Source organism: Zalophus californianus, chromosome 7, assembly GCF_009762305.2.
Source record: "Zalophus californianus isolate mZalCal1 chromosome 7, mZalCal1.pri.v2, whole genome shotgun sequence".
Taxonomy (NCBI): Eukaryota; Metazoa; Chordata; class Mammalia; order Carnivora; family Otariidae; genus Zalophus; species Zalophus californianus.
The window spans coordinates 101,436,174-101,457,074 of NC_045601.1; the positions used below are offsets into that span (position 1 = coordinate 101,436,174).

Consider the following 20,901-nt stretch of genomic DNA (forward strand, 5'->3'; position numbering starts at 1 on the left):
ACACTTAGGCCTTTGACCCATTTTGAGGTAATTTTTTTTTGTATACAGTGTTAGATAAGGGTCTAACTTGATTCTCTTGCATGTGGATATTCAATTTTCCCAGTATATTTATTGAAAAGATTGTCTTTTCCACATTTAATGGTCTTAATACTCTTGTCAAAAATTATTTGATCATACATGTGAGGGTTTATTTCTGGGATCTCTATTCTAATCCATTGGCCTATATGTCCGTCTTTATGCCAGTATCACAGTGTTTAGAAAACTATAGCTTTGTGGTAAGTTTGAAAGGAAGTGCAATTCCTACAGCTTCATTCTTTTCAAAAATTGTTTTGGCTAGCTGGGGTCCCTTGCAATTCCATATGAATTTGAGGACAGGTTTTTCTATTTCTGCAAAAAACATCCTTGGGATTTTTATAGGGATTGTTTTGAATCTGTAGATAACTTTGGGTAGCATTGACATTTTAATGATGTTAGAATTTCTAAACTAAGAACACATAATGTGTTTTCATTTACATTTATTTAAGTCTTTTTAAATTTATTTCAGCAATGTTTTGTATTTTTTTTTTTTGTACAAGTCTTTAACCTCTTTGGTTAAGTTAATTCTCAAGTATTTTATCTTATTGATGCTATTATAAATGCAATTACTTTGCAATTTCCTTTTCAGATTGTTTATCATTAGTGTATAAAAATGCAATAGATTTTTTGAGTGTTGACTTTATATCCTGCTACTTTGCTGAATTCATTTTTTGTTCTAATGGTTTTTTGGTGCAATATTTAGGGTTCTCTGCATCAAAATGATATCCTCTGTAAACAGAGAGAATACTTTTTCCTCTCCAAGTTAGATAACTTTTATTTCTTTTTATTGTCTAACTTCTCTAGCTAGAACTTCCAGTACAATACTTAATAAAGTGTTATATCAGATATTAGAGAAAAAGCATTCAGTCTTTCATTATTGTGTATGTTTACTGTGAATTTTTCTTTTTTTTTTAAGATTTTATTTATTTATTTGACAGAGAGAGAGCTAGCGAGAGCAGGAACACAAGCAGGGGGAGTGGGAGAGGTGGAATCAGGCTTCCCGACGAGCAGGGAGCCCGATGTAGGACTCGATCCCACGACCCTGGGATCATGACCTGAGCCGAAGGCAGACACTTAACGACTGAGCCACACTGTGAATTTTTCACATTTCGCTTTTATTATGTTCAGGTGGTTTTCTTTCTATTCCTAGTTTGTTGAATGTTTTTATCATGAAAGGGAGATGGATTTTGTCAAATGCTTTTTCTGCATCAACTGAGATAATCATGCGTTTTCTTTCCCCTCTTCCTGTTAATGTGGTGTATTACATTGATTGATTTTCATATATTGAACCATCCTTGCGTTCCAGGAATAAATCCCTCTTGGTCATGGTGTGTATTAATTCTTTTAATATGCTGCTGAATTCTGTTTGCTAGTATTTGGTTGAGGATTTTTGCTTCAATGTTCATAAGAATTATTGATCTGCAGTTTTCTTTTCTTAAATTGCCTTTGTCTGGTTTTGGTATCAGAGTAATACTGACATCATAGTATGAATTAGAAAGTGCTCCTTTCTCTTCATTTTTTTTTAAGTTAGAGAAGAATTGATATTAGTTGTCTTGTAAATGTTTAGTAGAATTCACTAGTGAAGCCATCAGGTCCAGGGCTTTTCTTTATCAGGAAATTTTTGATTACTGATTCTAGCACCTTACTAGTTATAGATTTATTGTTTTTTTTAATTTCTTCATGATTCTGTCTTGGTAGGGTTTGTGTTTCTAGGAATTTGTCCATTTCACCTAGTATATCTGATTTGTTGCTATGAAATTATTTATAGTACTCTTATAATCATTGTTCTTTCTGTAAAATCAATAGTAATGTCCTCACTTTCATTTCTTATCTTAGTAATTTCGGTCTTTTCTTTCTTAGTCCATTTAGATAGGGGTTTGTCAATTTTGTTGATTTTTTCAAAGAACAATTTTTTTTTATTTTGTCTATTGTTTTTCTATTTTCAATTTCATTTACCTCTGTCCTAATCCTTATTATTTCCTTTCTTCTGCAACCTTTGAATTTAGTTTGTTTTTCTTTTTTCTAGTCCCTTAAGTTAGGTTGTTAATTTGAAGTCTTATTTAACTTAAGCATTAGAGCAAGAAATTTACTCTTTAACATTACATTTTTGTGTGTCCCATAAATTTAATTGTATTGTTTGTATTTTCTTTCTTTTGTAAGCATTTTCTAATTTCTCAGTGGTCTGAGAATAAAATAAAGTAATAAAAACAGGTCATTCCCGCTTACCTAGACTATATCTAAAGCCAAAGGCTGACATCAAGCTATGTTGTTAACAGAAATATTTATAAAGACAAAAACAGAAGCATACTACGATGCCTCGAATAAACAAGGAGTCATAGAACCATTTTTACAAATCACCTCTTTATTTGGTACTACAGTTTTTACATCTCAATATAATTAAGATTTGACCTGGCTGAGGGTTTTTCTTTTATTTTGCTTCATTTTGTCTTAAGAATAAGAGCAAGTGTCAAAAGAGAGCTGGAAAAAAGAGAACCTGCAGGAGACTTTGCTCTCAGAAACATTCTTATTCCAGGGTTTCTTCACTTCCCCAGCTCTCACTCCAAGCCAGGTACCACTACTCCGGTTTCACATTCAACACTGGCAGTTTGAATCTGCACGGGCAACACATTCCAAATCCAGATTGACAAGACCATTAACCAATCACAGAGCCAGATTTCCTTTTCTCCAGTTCAATCATGTCTGCCCTATAGAAGACAGTGATGAGAAGAAGGGGGCGGGCCAAGGGGAAAGGCGTTGGAAAGTACCACCTATCCAACCACCAAGCAACAGTAAAGTGATTCTTCAGCATTGGGATCTAGCTGTCAGCTTCTTTGTATTGTCAAGATGTCTCTTTCTAAGAAGCTAACTTTGGACAAACTGGATGTTAAAGGGAAGCGAGTCATCATGAGAGTAGATTTTAATGTTCCCATGAAGAAGAACCAGATTACAAATAACCAGAGAATCAAAGCTTCCATCCCAAGCATCCAGTACTGTCTAGATAATGGAGCCAGGTCAGTAGTTCTTATGAGTCATCTAGGTCGACCTGATGGTGTTCCCATGCCAGATAAATACTCATTAGAGCCTGTTGCTGCTGAGCTCAAATCCTTACTGGGCAAGGATGTTCTGTTTCTAAAGGACTGTGTGGGCCCAGAAGTGGAGAAAGCCTGTGCCAACCCGGCTTCTGGTTCAGTTATCCTACTGGAGAACCTACGCTTTCATGTGGAGGAAGAAGGAAAAGGCCAAGATCCTTCTGGAAATAAGCTTAAAGCTGAACCAGTTAAAATAGAAGCCTTCCGAGCATCACTCTCCAAACTGGGGGATGTCTATGTCAATGATGCTTTTGGCACTGCTCACCGGGCCCACAGTTCTATGGTGGGAGTGAATCTGCCCCAGAAAGCATCTGGATTCCTGATGAAAAAAGAGCTGGACTACTTTGCCAAAGCCTTGGAAAACCCAGAGAGACCCTTTCTGGCTATACTTGGTGGAGCCAAAGTGGCAGACAAAATCCAACTTATCCAAAATATGCTGGACAAAGTCAATGAGATGATAATTGGTGGTGGAATGGCTTTTACCTTCCTTAAGGTACTCAACAACATGGAGATTGGTGCATCCCTCTTTGATGAAGAGGGGGCCAAGATTGTCAAAGATATCATGGCTAAAGCCAGTAGGAATGGTGTGAACATTACCTTTCCTGTTGACTTTGTCACTGCTGACAAGTTTGAGGAGAATGCTAAAGTTGGCCAAGCCACTGTAACATCAGGCATACCTGCTGGCTGGATGGCTTTGGACTGTGGTCCTGAGACCAACAAGAAGAATGCTCAAGTTGTGGCCCAAGCTAAGCTAATTGTGTGGAATGGACCTGTAGGGGTATTTGAATGGGATGCCTTTGCTAAGGGAACAAAAGCCCTTATGGATGAAATTGTGAAAGCCACTTCCAGGGGCTGTATCACCATTATAGGAGGTGGAGACACTGCTACTTGCTGTGCCAAATGGAACACTGAAGATAAAGTCAGCCATGTGAGCACTGGAGGAGGTGCCAGTCTGGAACTCCTGGAAGGTAAAGTCCTTCCTGGAGTGGAAGCCCTCAGCAACCTGTAGTTGACTTTTCCTTTCCACTATTTCCTGTCCATAGGCTTTAATTCAACTTAGTGCTCTACACTGCAACTTGACTTTTGTTATAGTTTACCCCTATACCAAGGCCTAGGCAATGACTAGGGATCAGTTATCAGGAACTCTTATCAATACAACAATGCAACTCATTTTAGTTCTGTCATGCATTTGCCTGCTCTCTTCAAGATCTCAGTTAAACTTGTTGTGATTCATAGGAAGGAGATGCTCTTACATTGCATATTAAAGTGAGTTGAATAAGCTTAATCTCTCTCTTTTTTTATTTTACTCCAGCTTTGTTATTGTTTTACTACTTGAAACATGGAAAACAAGACAAAACCCAAGTTGCTGGGGAAAGGTGGGGTAGAAGCTAACAAACATTTAAACAATAGAAGTGCTCAAATAAATCAAGAAAAATGATAATTTCATTTAAAAATTCATGGATAACAAAGCTCTGCTAAAAGGAAATTTCTTGCTAAATAAGGAAGAAGATAAATGAGAGGTATTTATCAAACTCAAGAAGTTAAAAAAAAGGAAAGAAATTAAACCCAAGAAAGGAATTATGTTGTGTGTGGATACACAAGAGTATATACATATGTGTCTGTTAGAATGGTAGCTACAAACTAAATCCAGGCTTTAAATAAAGAAGTAATTATTTTATTTTTAGAGCAGATATTGTTTAATACATAGATAAAACAACTACTAAATCTTAAAACTAGATTTTTGAGATAAACAAAAATATGTATGTGAATAGTCATAAAAAAGAGATATAAAAACTCTTCCATATTTGAAAGCAGAATAAGAAAATACTCAGAAATGTAAAAGAAATTAAAACACTTGTTGGAAAATATTTTGCCTAGTTCTGTAGACAAAGAGCTGGCATAGAGCAATGCTGTTAAGAGCAAAAATGCACAACTAAAAAGCGAGTCTATTACTAAAAGGAAGTGGAGGGATGATAAATATTGAGGGAATAGTAATGGCTTCTGCTGGACTGTCACTCTGGTCCGACCAGTACCCATGTACAAGTATCCATGTATCCTTCCTACATAAAGAAAGCATCCTTTCTCCAACAGGTATAATCAAATGTCTTGTCCAGTTACTGCATCCCACTCAAAATTGGGTGTCTCTGGGTGATGCACAATCTTTCCATGTGATCCAATGAGGAGCCCAACAGTCCAGTGAACAGAAAAGTGCAGTCATTTATTTCTCTCCTACCTCTGACACCCTTATGCACTCAATATACAGTGGTGGAAAAGAAATAGAAAAGCGGCAATTAAAAACCCTGACTTAAAAAAGTCATTAGTTCATTGCCGTTGTGAAATAAATGGTGCTGGCTCAGAATTTCAAAAGCCCCCTGACCTGGCAGTGAAAGAACTTCTGTGGTTAGACTGGTTTTGTTCTCTGGGAGGAAGTTTCTTATTCATTGTCCTTTTTCGGTCCCATGTTTGGTCACCTGGGAAATTGTCCTTGTTTCCTCATCTTCCATGCCATCTGCCGAAGCAGATGTTGGGGAGTTGGGCCACATTAGGCCACTGCACAGCTTCCTTGCCTTCCTCTCTGCTGGGACAGTGTTAAGAAATCCAGGATTTCTTCATATACCACACAGTTGAAAACCTTTGAAGGCCAGGCTAGTGACTTTTCAACTTTCTGCAGAATCAAGATCTCTGTGTAAAAGAAGCTCACCCAAAAATGTCTTCTAGTGATGTTTCTTCATCCTCTGACTCTTGCTTTTAATTAATTGGTGGCTTTGCTGGGCTCACTTTCCTTTTCTTCATTTTAAGACCCGTGGCCCTCTAAAAAAGTAGGCAGGACTGGGAAAGCAACATCTATAACTTGATTATTTGCCTGTGGCCTCCTCATATTTTTGGCTGAGATGTCCAAATGGGAGGCCTTTGAGTAAAACTGTGATAATCTTTCTTTTGCTGTTTGCGAGATCAAGACAAGTTAGCTTTTCCAACCCTGAGAGGACTCACTTGCCCGGTATATTAGCCAATTTAGGTCACAGGCAACAAGGAGATTGTCCAATATTTCCTGGATATGCTCATTTTTTTGTTGTGGTCGTATTTTGCTTAAAACAGCATGTAACAACCCAAACATACTGATATTCTGCATCTTTCTAAACACTTTCCCTGTAGCTTTAGGCTCTGTAGGAATGTGTTCTGTCTACTACAGTACCATAAGCAGCAGTTTTACCAAATGCCACAGCAGAAAATGATCAGCACCTTCCAACCTTCCATGCTACTTTACCCACTTCCTTCCACATGACACCTAAGTGAATGCCGTGTTTTATGAGTTTCTTTTTTTTTTTTTAAGGCAGCATCTCACTTACAGGTAGCAATTTCTACATTAGTTAGTCTCCAGATACAAGTTTTCCTGGTAGAAGGCATTTGCCAAAGAATGGAAACATTTTTGTTAATCACAACTGGGATAAGAAGAGGTACTATAAACATCTTGTAGCTACTTAACAAGCTACAACACACGGCGCAACCTTCACAAAAAGAGCACGATCTAGGCCAAAATGTCAACATTGAAGTTTCTTCCTTTCTTATGTGACATTCCAGAGTCATTATGGGTAAGTAGCCACTTCTGGAGCTTATCTAAGGACTCAGACTAGCAAAATGGCTCTGTTAGCACCAGCACCTGACTTTCATCTCTACAAGCAGGAAGATCAATTCAATTGTTGACATTTTCCAGCCAACTGGGTAGAGAAAAGAATCTACAGCAAGCTTCATGTCTTTGAGAAAGAGAACTGTAAGTTCCTATGGCCTGAACTTAGCAATGTGATCATATCTAGCTCATAACGAACAAGGGTAATGCATTCTTTGACTGGGTGATCATGGGTCCTGTTAAAACTATTACTAAAAAGACAGTACAAGGTGAATTTAAGACAGCATCAAGCAGAAAGACCTATTAAAAATCTTACAAGACACCAAAAGATCTTGGAGATCATGTTTTTGTACATGATTTTTTTTAAGATTTTATTTATTTATTTATTTATTTATTTGAGAGAGTGAGAAAGAGAGAGCATAAGTGGGGTGAGGGGCAGAGGGAGAAGCAGGTTTTCTGCTGAACAGGGACCCCGATGTGGGGCTCAATCCTAGGACTCTGGGATCATGACCTGAGCTGAAGGCAGACACTTAACTGACTGAGCCACCCAGGCGCCCCTTTTGTACATGATTTAACCTAAGATAAAGAAGAACATTTAGAGAGTAAGTACATTTCATGGGGGAAAAAAATTATGAAAGAAATTAGAATGAGTTAAGAAGATAATAATTTAATATTGAAAATAAGTTAACAAAAGGTAAAAAAAAAAAAGAGGTGACAAACTCAAGTACTGCTAGTACAAAATATCAAAAGGTGTTAGAGCAGTTAAATAAAATAATTGAAACTGCAGGGAAAAGAATCAGTACCTTGAATTAGAAGATTGAGGGGGAAAAACTGAATTCAGTGAAGACCTAGAAGGTAAGATATCATTGTGTGTGTGTGAATACATATACACATACTTACATATCACATACATACATATATGACATATGTATATGCACACAAAAATAATATTTTTGTGTGCATATACATGTAATGTATATGTAAGCCACCCAGGTGGCTCAGTCGGTTAAGCATCTGACTCTTGATTTCAGCTCAGGTCATGATCTCAGGGTTGTGAGATTGAGCCCTGCTTCAGGCTCCACACTGACTGGGGATTGCTTGGGATTCTCTCTCTCCCTCTGCCCCCCCCACTCGCATTCTCTCTTTCTCTCAAAAAAAAAAATATTTTGTATAGTTGTAATTGAAATTTTATTTTATTTTATGTTTAAACTTATTTTTATTTTTTAAAGTTTGGGAAGTTTTAATATCAGTTTCAGGTATAAAATTTAGCGACTCAACACTTCCATACAGCACCCAGTGCTCATCAGAGCAAGTGCATTCTTTAATCCCCATCACCTATTTAACCCATTTTTATAGTCACATTTTGTAATTATACACATTAAAAATACTTAGTTTTCTACTTGTTAAAACCAATTTAAAGAAGACTTAAAATCAAGATATTACCACAAGATGGTGGGATTGTCTTGGGTTTTTGGTTCAAACTGAAAATGTGGGACTTAACTTGTTTCCTCCAAGGTTGCAATTTGAGTTATTTAACTCACATTTTTGGAGCTTACTATTCACTTATTTTCTGTGAATTTTTCATTAAAAAAACTTGTGTATAGGTGATTTCAAGCAACATCAGGTAATAAAGCTGTGAAGAAATTTTTTTTTTAAAGTGGGTGCTATATTTCATGGCTTTATGCTTCCGTTAACTTTGCTTTTAGTTAATTTCATATTGTTATTTGTTATTAGAAGTCTCCTAGTGATTGTAACAAAGCTTATGTTTCCTAACTCAATGTGTGTTAGTAATAAACCGAGAAAGATGGAGATGTCTGATAAAAAAGTAAGAGTGAAATAATTGGAAAATGATGAATTAGAAAAGCATATGATTATATATACAAAAGAGAATATTTTAGTTGGTATTTCCTTACCTTGGAGACCCCAAGATTCCTTTCTCTACTTTGTGGCCTGGAAAATTTCTCTAGACAGTAAACAGGGCAACTGTGGGGTCACCTTCTTTGTTCTCCCTTAAATGTTGTTTCACAGATTCTGCCCGGTTTTCAGTTGTTCATATGAGAAAATTTATCTACTCCCTGCTATTCTGTCTTCATTGGAAGTAAAGTCTGAATCAATTTTCAAAGTTTTACACTAATAATCTTTTTAAGATCCAGCTGAGCTGTAGATATGTTAACTTGTTTTTAAATTTGTCATCCTTTCTTTTCTAATATTGGTAAGAAAATATTTTTCTTCTTGATCAGAGTCACTTGTTTTTTTGGTTTTTTTTGGGGGGGGAGGGGTGTTAAAAATATACTTTATTTTGTAGAGCAGTTTTAGGTTTATAGCAAAATGGAACAGGAAGTGCAGAGTTTCCATGTACCCCTGTCTCCACACACACACAAACTCCCCCACTATCAATATCCAACAACCAACAGGTACATTTGTTACAATCAATGAAACTACATTCAATGAACTTAAAATCAATGAACCTACACATTATTATTTTCAAAGTTTTATTACATTAGGGTTGATTCTTTTTTTTTGAGATTTTATTTATTTGACAGAGAGAGACACAGCAAGAGAGGGAACACAAGCAGGGAGAGCGGGAGAGGGAGAAGTAGGCTCCCCGCGGAGCAGGGAGCCAGATGCGGAGCTCAATCCCAGGACCCCGGGATCATGACCTGAGCCAAAGGCAGATGCCCAACGACTGAGCCACCCAGGCACCCCCATTAGGGTTCATTCTTGGTGTTGTACATTCTAAGGGTTTTGACAAATGTGTTATCATATGTACCCATCATTATAGTATATCATACTGAATAGTTTCACTGCCCTAAAAATTCTTTGTGTTCTGACCGTTCATCCCTCCCTGCCCTCTAACTTCGGCAAACATTGATCTTTTTACTGTCTCCATAGTTTTGCCTTTTCCAGAATGTCATATAGGTACCATCATGATGTATTGGCTTCTTTCACGTAATGATATGCATTTAAGTTTCCCCCATATCTTCCCATGGCTTGATAGGTCCTTTCTCTTTAGCTTTAAATAATATTCTATTGTCTGGATGTATCACAGTTTATTTAACCATTCATCTACTGAAAGACAGCTTGGTTGTGTCTCAGTTTGGGCAATTATGAGCAAAACTTCTATAAACATCTGTGTGCAGATTTTTGTGTGGAAAGACAGACACGATGTACTAAGTAAAAGGAACTGTGGTTGAATAGGCCTTTAGTAATATACTGGTAAGGTGTAGGGGTAGAGGAATTATTCTATAGTCCTATGATTCAGTGTCAGTCTTTTAGTGAGCTTATGCCCCTGAACTGTTTTGTTTTCAACCCCTTTGGTGATACAGGATGGCTAGAGGGGACTGGAGTTGGTATATAACTTACTGTATGTGGAAGGCTAGAACAAGTTTCAATTGGGTTTGGGTATTTCCCTTCCCCCAAGTCAGTTAAATTCTCATAAATCTCCAGTAAATTAGGTTCTGGTAAAATAGTTTCTCTTGAAGGCAGACTTTATTAAGTGGATCAGAATGTTCTGTCCTATTTTGAAATAGCTGCTTTCCTCTTACCTCCTGCCAGAAGCCTGAGGGGATTTTTCTCCAGTCTTTACTGTGAGGACTTGATAAAGCTTCTGGAGTTAAACCACAGAAGTGAGTGTGGGGACTCCTAGCCACTGGGTCCTCCTGAAGTCTTCCTCTTTCAGGCTTGTCTACACTGAGCCTCTGGCAATTCCTCAGGTACAGTCCTAGTTTTGCCATTGCAGAATTGGTTTCTGTGGAGTTCTTTGCTAGTGGATTTTCACTCTGGTAAATTGTGATTATTTGTATCCATCTGTCTGTCTTCTCTGCCCAGTTTTGGAGGCAGCTGATTGTCCTGTGGCTTAACATCTCTGACAGATCTAAAAAGAATTTATTTTTCAGTTTGTTCAGCTTTTTACTTGCATTAGCACAGACTGACAACTTCTAAGATCTCTCCATGCTGGACAGAAAACTGAAGATTTGGTTTTGTTTTGTTTGTTTGTTTGTTTGTTTGCAGATTCAAACATTTTTTAATTTTTTTACATATTTTATAGATATTATATTATGGAATCTATTACAACTAGGGATATGGAAAGATAGGTTCTAAGTCTGCTAAAACTATCCTTCAAACAAAATCCATCCACTGTAAATTTCATGTACGGGATTATTCCGCTCAGGAGATAGCTACCTCCCAGTCCAATATATAACTCAGTTGTAGAACCTTGCTATTTCTACAATGCCAGGCTGACCTTGCACCTTAAATCTGAATTGGAATCCCATGATTTTCCCAGATATTTTCTCTGATGGCATGGGCTATGTGAGCTTTCTTATACGAAAATAAATCACTCCAAGTCAAATGTTCATACTGAATCTTCCTTGATTAAAACTATAGGCCATTTTTTTTTTCAGTAGGAATCTAAACCAAACCACTGAGTTTGTTTTCATTTTTGTTTAGCTTCTTGGCTGTTCTTGTTTTTTTGTTTGTTTGGTTTTTGGTTTTAGTTTTGATAAACTAATTCATTATTTTGTCTTAGAATAACAAAATCTACTTAAAATGAAATTGAAAAGAGAAGGAAAGGAAGGTGTGGAAAAGATATGGGTATCCCTGGCTTCACAGAGTATTGGCAAACAACAGTGATGGATTTTCACCAGTTTTTCTGAAGCAGTTTCAGTTTATGACAACAACAGCTTTCAAGTGTTTTTCTGGGTTTCTATGAAAGCAGATTGAGGCACAGACAGGCAAACTGAGAAACAGTGGATTTGAGCATTGCCTGCAATATCAGTTACATAAAAGCCAGTATCACAGTTATGTTTGCAAAGCCAAAAAGAATAGCAATCTAAACACTTGCCTTTGCCTCTTACATTGCAGCCAATTAGGTTTCCCAAAGGCTGTAGTGTAATTTTATATCACTACAGGGATGCCCTTTGCGAATGAATTTTTAATTTTAATTTCCACGGTTTCCTTTAAGGACCACACGTGAAGTTCTGATGAGTTGTGCTGGACCCTGGGGCCACGGGCAGCTTCAGGAGTACTTAGACAATAGCACAGGTAATTCAGAGGGAATGAGGGGCAGAGCCACATTATGGGTGCAACCTGTCATGCAGGAGGGAACCAAGCTTGAATTCAAAGGACATAAACAAAAGCATTGTCTATTAGGAGTGGACATCACTGGTCTCATTACTTATATGGATGTATCATGTGTGTAATAAAAAAAGAAAGTTTTCCTCCTAAAGATTAAAACTATTTGTGCACATTAGATGTGTCCTATAAATAATAACCTTGTTCTGAGGGTGGGTTCATTTACTCACTCACCCATTCAAGTATTCATTCCTCAAACATTTCTTGAGCAACCACTCTGTACAAAACTCAGTATGAGTTTTTGATGTTATAATACGATAGTCAATTCTTCCAAGAATTCACAGATCTATGAGTAGGAGAAAAAATAAGCAAATGTTTTTATTTCATTATGATAAGAACTACATAACATAGATAAAGTGAATTATTTGAGTTACCAAACAATGTGCTGATGAGGTGCAACTCCCTTCTTTATGGGATTATGTGGGTAATATGGTTTCCAAAAGACCTTATTAGATTTTATTTTAATAGAATCATACTTTGCTACTTCTGTGAGTCTCCCAACATTCATATGAATTTTCTAATAGAGAAAAACTTGGTAAAATGCTTCAGAAGATGCAACCTCCCACCCCACCAAAATAAACCTCATTTCAAAATAAATCTCTACCCAAATATGGCTTCTGAATATGTGTGTGTTTAAATGCTCCAGAAAAAAAAAAATCAGTTTTAGCTTTCATAATGGCTCCGCTCTAGCTCTAAAATGTGTTCATGTGATTCTTTGTTATCTTTACCAAAAAAAGAAGAAAAAAGAGATTAAAGAGAACACGATGCCCTTCAATGTCCCCAAGATGGGTTACTACACTGTCTTATAATAATTCTTCATTTTTCATGTTTTTTACATGCCTGTCCAGAAGTAAGCAGAACAGGTAGTTGATTCAGAATATTTCTGTCCAAAAATCCTAGTTAAATTTTGTCTAAATGTTAAGGGTTTTTTTTTTCCCTCTGAAAACATACATGAATCCTTTACTAGAAAGCAACTGGCCTAAGTTAAATGTGTTATTTATAGCTGTTGATTACAAAATCTCATTTTTAGAAAAGTAAAAATTACCTAATGACATTAAAACTAAAATAAGGCAGTTATGTTTGCTGAAAGCATTTAATTTTTCTTATTATATTCACAAAGTCCTGAAATTATTTAGATACTGAATTCTTTAGAAGGATGACTTTTGTCAGTTTGTATCTGAAGAAAGAGAAAAGAAAGTATAATCTTTGCAGGTTAATGGAATACTTTTGGTAGGGCAAACTGAATTCGGGCAGTAAAAGAGGGTAGGAAAGGAAGCGGAAGATAGTAGGACTGATCAGGAGTGTAGAAACTGTGACAGAATAATCTGTAGACCTCATTGACCAGTTAGATAGTTATGGGGAAGTAAGCATGAATGGTGATGGAGAATCATTTTGATCAATAAAGAAAATGAGGGTGGTGGGATAAAAAAACATTCTATATTTTGAGAAGCATGCATACATTAATTGGTCTATAATTAGATAAACAACTAATTGCTCAGAAAATCTTCAATTCTTAGGCCAAGCCATCAGCAAATAAAGCCTTTAGGTATGCTACAGAAAGGTATGTCCCATCAGGAGGAAAAAGGCAATATAGATTTGTAGTGAGAAATGCCCAGGAGTAAGTTCTCAGAAGCTTGGGGTTAAAAATACATACATCAAGTAGACTAGAGGCCTCAGATGCATCAAGTAGACTAGAGGCCTCAGATGCATCAAGTAGACTAGAGGTCTCAGATGCATGCTATTAGAGCAAGGTTCTCAGTGTGTGCTTCCCAGCCAGCAGCAACAACACCCAGAAACTTGTTAACAAGAAACTTGTTAGAAATGCATATTACTGGGACATCCACAAGACCTACTGAATCACAACCTCTGGGGGTTGTTGTCTGCTTTAAAGAGTTCTTCAATGTTTTTCTTTCAGTTAAAATTTGAGAACCACTGGTATAGAACAAAGATCACCTTAAAAGGAAATAGAAAAATGGGCAAAAGATGTGGACATTTTACTGTAAAGGGAAAAAGAAATGGCCAATAAACATGTGAAGACATTTAAAAAAAAAAAAGGAAACGTTAATATCTAGCTTTATGGCAAAACATTTCACTTCTCTGGACTTTTTTATTTGAAAAAAATGATACCTATATATATTCTGAGATTATTTCTAGTTCCCAAATTATTTCTCTGAAACCCTGATTGGCATACTTGAGACTATTGGCTACAATCTTTATCTAAGGCTCTTGCCAAATAGGGAAAACTGGTTCAGAAGCTAATAGACAAATGACAGAGGTCTAAATTGAAAGAAAGAAAGAAAAAAAAAAAAACCAAGAACACCAGAACTTTAGCTCTCTGGCTATGCATTCCTTTTGCAGCTTGACTCTTACTTCCTATATATGAAAGCAGATTTCCCCAAAACTACAGGGTCTGAGAACTTAAAGAAATATAAATAGAATAAAATAGAATGAAATAAATTCAATTACTTTTTGACTTATTAGAGTCATTTAGATAAAAAAGAAGGTAAATCCAAAGTTTGTGTCTATAGGAGAAAACTGATAGTTCAGAAAAGAGCTGAACATTTAAGGGTTCGGCTTGTCTTTGTTTGTTTAAAGCTATGATTTGGTTGCTAGTGCAGATAGAAAAAAAAAAATAAGAGGCTTACTTTTCATTGTATACTCTTGTACAGTTTAAATCAGACAAATGAATCACACCTTTGGGGTGTTTTCTTCTTCATGCAAACCTCTTGTTTTACTCTTTTACATTATTGGAATTCTTTGCTTACACATCCATCTCCTCCAGATCTCAAAGGCCAGAGATTACATTTTACTCAAGGCTCTATTCCAGGGCCTCACTCAATATTTAGCACATAGCACATAGGAGGATTTGTTGGTGATCCTGTGCTTTGTAAATTGAAAGTGTAACTCACATGATATTCAAAGACAAACTGTAAAATACAAGCTGCAAAATGAGAGCAGAAATGTACCGATGTCCATACTGCTGCAGAGCAGGAATTTCATTCTCAAAAGCAGGAAGTTTCTTTTCCTGTCAAAATAAACTCAATATTCTGTTTAACATAACATGTTACAGAAAAGAAAGCAAGCTAGTCAGGATACAGGGTAATCTATTATTAGAGAAAATACAGAAAGTTGAATTTCTGTATAACCAGTGAGAAGTCTCTATGGAAAGTCAGAGGAAGTTGATAATAAATATTCTGCAAGCTTTAGCAGGAGGAAGACATAGACATCCTTAACTCCTTGTCTACAAAATGGAAATGGCATTAGGATATATCAAGGGTGTGTGTGTGTGTGTGTGTGTGTGTGTGTGTGTTTGCAAAGACTACAGGAGATAGTCTTTCTAAAGTGCTCACCAGTGTTTGACAAAAGTTCTAAACACATATCATTAAGAGTATGAGGGTGATTTATCTATACTACCACTTTTAGGATTAAGAACATTTTCACGAGATCAGAGTTCCACTGGAAAGAAGAAGTATTTCAAGTATATATTAAATAAATTCAGTCTGATGCTGTAAAACATGTCAAGCCCTTTGTTTACCTGTAGTCTTGCAATATCCTTGGCAATGTTTGGACTGAATATGTTCTGAAATACACTGAAGTGTACTCTCTTGAACTACAGTCATCTGCTCAGACTTAACACCTGCTCTATTTAACACCTGCTTGGACTGTAAATGTTCTAACACATCCTGTTCCCTAGCAATGAAAAGGGCCACTATATCACTACTGAAGTTTTGACATACACAGTCTTTTTTTTGGGGGGGGGGTTGTTTTTGTCTTTTACATGATACCTTGAAGGTATAGTACAACTTTCATTAATTTGTAGCCAATGGAAGAGCGAGGACTACTATAGTTTAGTAGAGAGCCGCTTACGTGATATCTTGCTGTACATTACTCTCTTTTTACCCTGTTTTGCATATATTCCAAATAACTTTTTGAAGAGGAGTCTATGTCTTATTCATCTGGGCATCTGCAACACGTAAAACCTTATCTGACACACTGTAGGAGCTCAACAAGTTCTTATTAAGTGACTCAACTAATTAAATGACAAATTATAACTGCCCTTTCTTTTCACATGGGTTAGTAATAGATTCAATTTATTGAGAACTTACTTTAACCCCTGGACTAAGGACTTTGTCAGGGGTAAGTCATTTATTCTTTAAAACTATACTACAAGGTAAAGTTATCCCATTTACAAATAAAATATGTTAAACAGAGAGAGAATGATCATCTTGTCTAGGGTTGAGTAGTGGAGACTATAGTCTGTGCTCTAACCGTTAGGGAGCACCATCCCATAGGATCTTTATTTAAAAAGAAAAAAATTATTTATTTAGTTAGTTTTAAAAAAAAAAAGATTTATTCATTTATTTGAGAGGGGTGGGAAGGAGCAGAGGGAGAGAGAGAATCCTGAAGTGGACTCCCCACTGAGCATGGAGCCTGACCTGGGGTTCTGTCCCAGAACCCTGAGATCATGACCTAAACTGAAATCAAGAGACACTCAACTGACTGAGCCACCCAGGCGCCCCTCAAAAGATCTTTGTCTCATTCAGGCAGACTAAAACAATGATCCAGAAAGCATTTCAGAGACATGAGAGAAAAAGTTAAGAAGTTATGTTCTGGAAACTAATGTAACATTGTTGTCAACTATATTTCAATAAAAAAAATAAAACATAAAAAGAAGCCATATATATATATATATATATATATATATATATATATATATGGTTTTCTGATATTTTGTTATTAGTTTTGATAATACTGATCATTTTGTTTGTGTGGCTCCATCAAAAGAAAGGTTTTATTTTTTGTTCTAGGGGAAAAAAATTACCTTAAAAGGAAATAACCTTTTGAGATTGCTATTACACTTATTTTTTTAAATTTGTTATTGTTATGTTAATCATCATACATAACATCATTAGTTTTTGATGTAGTGTTCCATGATTCATTGTTTGTGTATAACACCCAGTGCTCCACGCAGAACGTGCCCTCTTTAATACCCATCACCAGGCTAACCCATCCCCCCACCCGCCTCCCCTCTAGAACCCTCAGTTTGTTTTTCAGAGTCCATCGTCTCTCATGGTTCGTCTCCTCCTCCGATTTCCCCCCATTTCATTCTTACCCTCCTGCTATCTTTTTTTTTCTTAACATATATTGCATTATTTGTTTCAGAGGTACAGGTCTGTGATTCAACAGTCTTGCACAATTCACAGCGCTCACCATAGCACATACCCTCCCCAATGTCTATCACCCAGCCACGCCATCCCTCCCACCCCCCACCACTCCAGCAACCCTCAGTTTGTTTCCTGAGATTAAGAATTCCTCATATCAGTGAGGTCATATGATACGTGTCTTTCTCTGATTGACTTATTTCACTCAGCATAACACCCTCCAGTTCCATCCACGTCGTTGCAAGCGGCAAGATCTCATTCCTTTTTTTCGCTGCATAATATTCCATTGTGTATATATACTACATCTTCTTTATCCATTCATCTGTCAATGGACATCTTGGCTCTTTCCACAGTTTGGCTATTGTGGACATTGCTGCTATAAACATCGGGGTGCATGTACCCCTTCGGATCCCTACATTTGTATCTTTGGGGTAAATACCCAGTTACACTTATAATCTTTTGAGAAGGGAGGCTTCTATTTTCTGTGAAAAATATATTTCTTGTTAAAAAAATTCACAGACTAAGCCCCTTGAGGTTAATAATTTTTTTAAACATCACCACATGAGTGTGAGCAAGAAACTTGTGTGCAGGGTTCCTAATGTAGAAGTACCTGAAACTAATGTAACAGTGTGGATTTCTAAACAATATTTATAGTATTTAATGCCTGAGTGCAAATATTGAAGAAAATATAAAACTTTACCTCCACACTCTTCCTTTTGGTGCCTTAATTAAAGAAGGCTTTCCCTGATACCTATAATTCAGATTGCCCTTTTGCTGAGTCCTTAGAGGTTCTGCATCTTGAAGCAACTCACCATTCAAGATGTGCAAGAGGTGCTTTGCAGAAACCTTAAGGAAAGAAAATCAGCACAAAGTTTCAATCAACACAAAATTGGCAAGAATCTGTAGATACGGTCTCAGAAAGATCATTTTTAGGAAAGAGTACACACATGGCCTTGAAGAATTCCCGTAAAACTACCTGGACCTATGTTTCTCTTGAAACTATTCATGTAGTCCTGTTTTATTTACTGCTTTTGGGAAAACACCATTGTCAATGGTCCAAACTGATCTATTTTTATTTTATACATGTGATTATATCCACATCCATATTATATACATGTGATTATATCCACATCCACATTATATCCACATGTATCAGTAAATTTTAACAAACCACTTATTTAGCTTTAAGGATTTAGATTCAGAAAGATTGCCGAATGGCAGAGAATAAAAGCTATTTAGCAAACAGAATAGTTTTAGACTTAGTGAGCTTAGTGAAGATCTATAGGACACTTCCAAGTAGAACTAACTAAAGAGAACATCGTGTTCCTCCCTCAAATTATGTTTGAGCAAAGGATGGGAGGAAGTTCTATGAGTAGAACTGGCCAAAAAGGGGTAATCAGAGAAAAAGCATAAGTCTTCTCAGAGGAGAAGGCAATGGTCTCCTGAGAAATTAGAATTATTCCTCAAAACTGACATAAACTATGCCCCTTAATTTTTTGGAGTGCTAAAATACCCAAAGTAAATAATTAGCTGTCCCCTAGGAGTGTGTCCTGTGGTTCTGAGAACTTCATGATGATTGAGGCTTCCTAGGTTGGAAAGAACATTAGAACTACTACAGACTTGATTACATGTTTAGAGGACTAAGAATTTCAAATCTGAAGGTGAGACTTCGCAGAAAATCTTGCCAACAAGCAGAAATTATTTGAAAGGATGTGATCTGGAGTTATTATTTTGCAGACGATATTCTAAACAAAAATCCATACTTCTACTATCCCACTCAGGGAGGGAGGTCAAACTGAGAAGGTGAGTCAAACTTCGTTAAATATACTGAGATACTGCAGACAGAGCAAAGATGTTAGTGGGAACAACATAAAAAATATCCGGGAAGCCTGAATGATAGAATTAACAGTGAAGTTAGAGCATTTACTCCTAACGAGTCGATATTTGGGTTGTGAACATCTTGGAGGCACCCAGTGGTGTTTCAGAACCCATTCTTGCAGTAACTCATAATAATATAAGCAATTGCTTGTTAGTTTATATTCCAAACTCTTGATACATGCATATCCATTACACTATAATTACAGTATTACATACGTATAGAGTCATTAATGTTGGTGTCATTTCATCCCATTTCTTAGGTATGGAGATAGTCTCTATTTCAGCAGTGGAATCCAAGTGGAACTAACTGAAGAAAACACTGTGTTCCCAAGTCAACCACACTGTTTAAGTACTAGTACAATGATTTTACAGGACCACAGTATTACACACATCTGAAAACATGTTTATGCTAAACTAGGAAGTACCATTTATGCTTCCTTTCCTTCTTTCTGTACGATTTGCATTATATAACCAAGGCTGGAATGCACTAGATGGTATAATGTCAATTCTATAGTTTGAGCCAACGTTTCTGTCTGCAGAAATGCAGCATACTTAAAAGTATAGATGTTTGCACCTTCTATTTTTCTATCTAAACAGAAACACAATAATCTAGAGAAGTAATGCCAGTAGTTCTTTAGAAGACATACCAAACTTGGAAAGTCCCAAAATAATGGCAAAATTCATCCAAGTTCACAAAACACATAGGAAATGTCAGAAAAATTTATAAAAGTGTATTTTTTGCAAGAATACGACTTACTATCATACATGGTCAATAATTAATGATTATGGTTCAAAGAATCACAAGGCTTCCAGGCTGAAGGACATTTTCAACGACTGGGACAAGAATGAGACTAAATAGAGAATCAAATCAGGCAACTATTTGTTTAGATCATTAGATTGACAAATATGAAGAAACTTTTATTTCATTTATTTCCGCACAATTTTCAATAACTGGAAATTATCCTTATCTAAAAGTAGAATAATTAATATCATGAAGAAAATCATATCCTGAAGACAAAATAAATCTTCATTTTTTCTTTTGTGTTCTACCACTGGTTCTTAAAATATTTTCATTTGAGTAAAAACAAATTATGCAGAATAATACTTTTTTCTGATTTTAAAAATAATGCATATTTTCTTTAAAATGTGTAATGAGTACAATATGCTAATAACATGCTAATAATTAAATAGTTCTCAGGAGAACTCAGGGTCTAAAAGCAAAACATGAAATGGTTTAGTAGACTGTGAGTTAGGCATTCCTTGGCTGAATCTCCGATTCTACTGTTTACATAGGGCCACAATGAACAAGAAAACTGGGAGATATTTGTACTTTTGTCACATATTACCTCTCCTTTAAAATCATTAGCCTCTGTCAACTTTCCAATAATACAACACAGGCAGTCTTGCTGGAGTCAGAGATCATACTCAATCTTACTTGCATACCATCTCAAGCAAGGTGTCACACAAATTCTCTGTAGCCTCGTGAATTACTGTTTATTTTTCTAACTTGTCCTACGGTCCCCAACACCTCCTCAAGACTATGGCCTACAAGGTTGTTTAAAACACCAGAGACTGAGAGTGTGCCTGGACATGTGCTGAGATTCCAAGGTAAGTGGTGAAAGTATTGGAACCCTTCATCAATTCCATTCCATATGTAGAGGACTGGACAGCAACGCAAAGCAGAGAATGGGAACTGGGCCCATACAGGTACTGGTCTGGCTTGAGCACTCTTTCTAAGTAGCACTGCAGACCCTAGTCCATTCCAGGCACAGGAAGGAGCCTTAGAATATTCACTTCAAAGCACAGTGGTCCCCTGAAACTTACGTCACAGCACAGAGTTATTTTAGCAATGCATTTACAAAAAATGCTGAGTTCATGTATAAAAAATTCTTACTTTTTTATTTCTTCAGTTTGCCAGTCTTTAATTTTTCTTGCCACA

General features: G+C 36.4%; 2 protein-coding genes across 2 annotated transcripts in view; both read left to right on the forward strand.

The window, feature by feature from the left end:
- Nucleotides 1-2,794: 2,794 nt before the first annotated feature.
- PGK2 (phosphoglycerate kinase 2) lies at nt 2,795-4,449 on the forward strand. The gene has a single exon (XM_027602664.1). It carries the CDS (start codon nt 2,920-2,922, stop codon nt 4,171-4,173), a length of 1,254 nt encoding a protein of 417 aa, XP_027458465.1. The 5' UTR covers nt 2,795-2,919; the 3' UTR covers nt 4,174-4,449.
- Nucleotides 4,450-6,897: 2,448 nt separating this feature from the next.
- Nucleotides 6,898-20,901, forward strand: part of LOC113927951 (cysteine-rich secretory protein 2-like) — a 50,835-nt gene continuing 36,831 nt past the window's right edge. The window contains exon 1 of the mRNA XM_035728578.1: nt 6,898-6,933. Within this exon, the coding sequence (XP_035584471.1) occupies nt 6,913-6,933 (21 nt within the window). The 5' untranslated portion in view covers nt 6,898-6,912. The remainder of the gene's footprint in view (nt 6,934-20,901) is intronic.

Bases quoted from the DNA above. Each gene is read 5' to 3' on its own strand.
- PGK2 (XM_027602664.1), top strand. From the start codon at position 2,920: ATGTCTCTTTCTAAGAAGCTAACTTTGGACAAACTGGATGTTAAAGGG.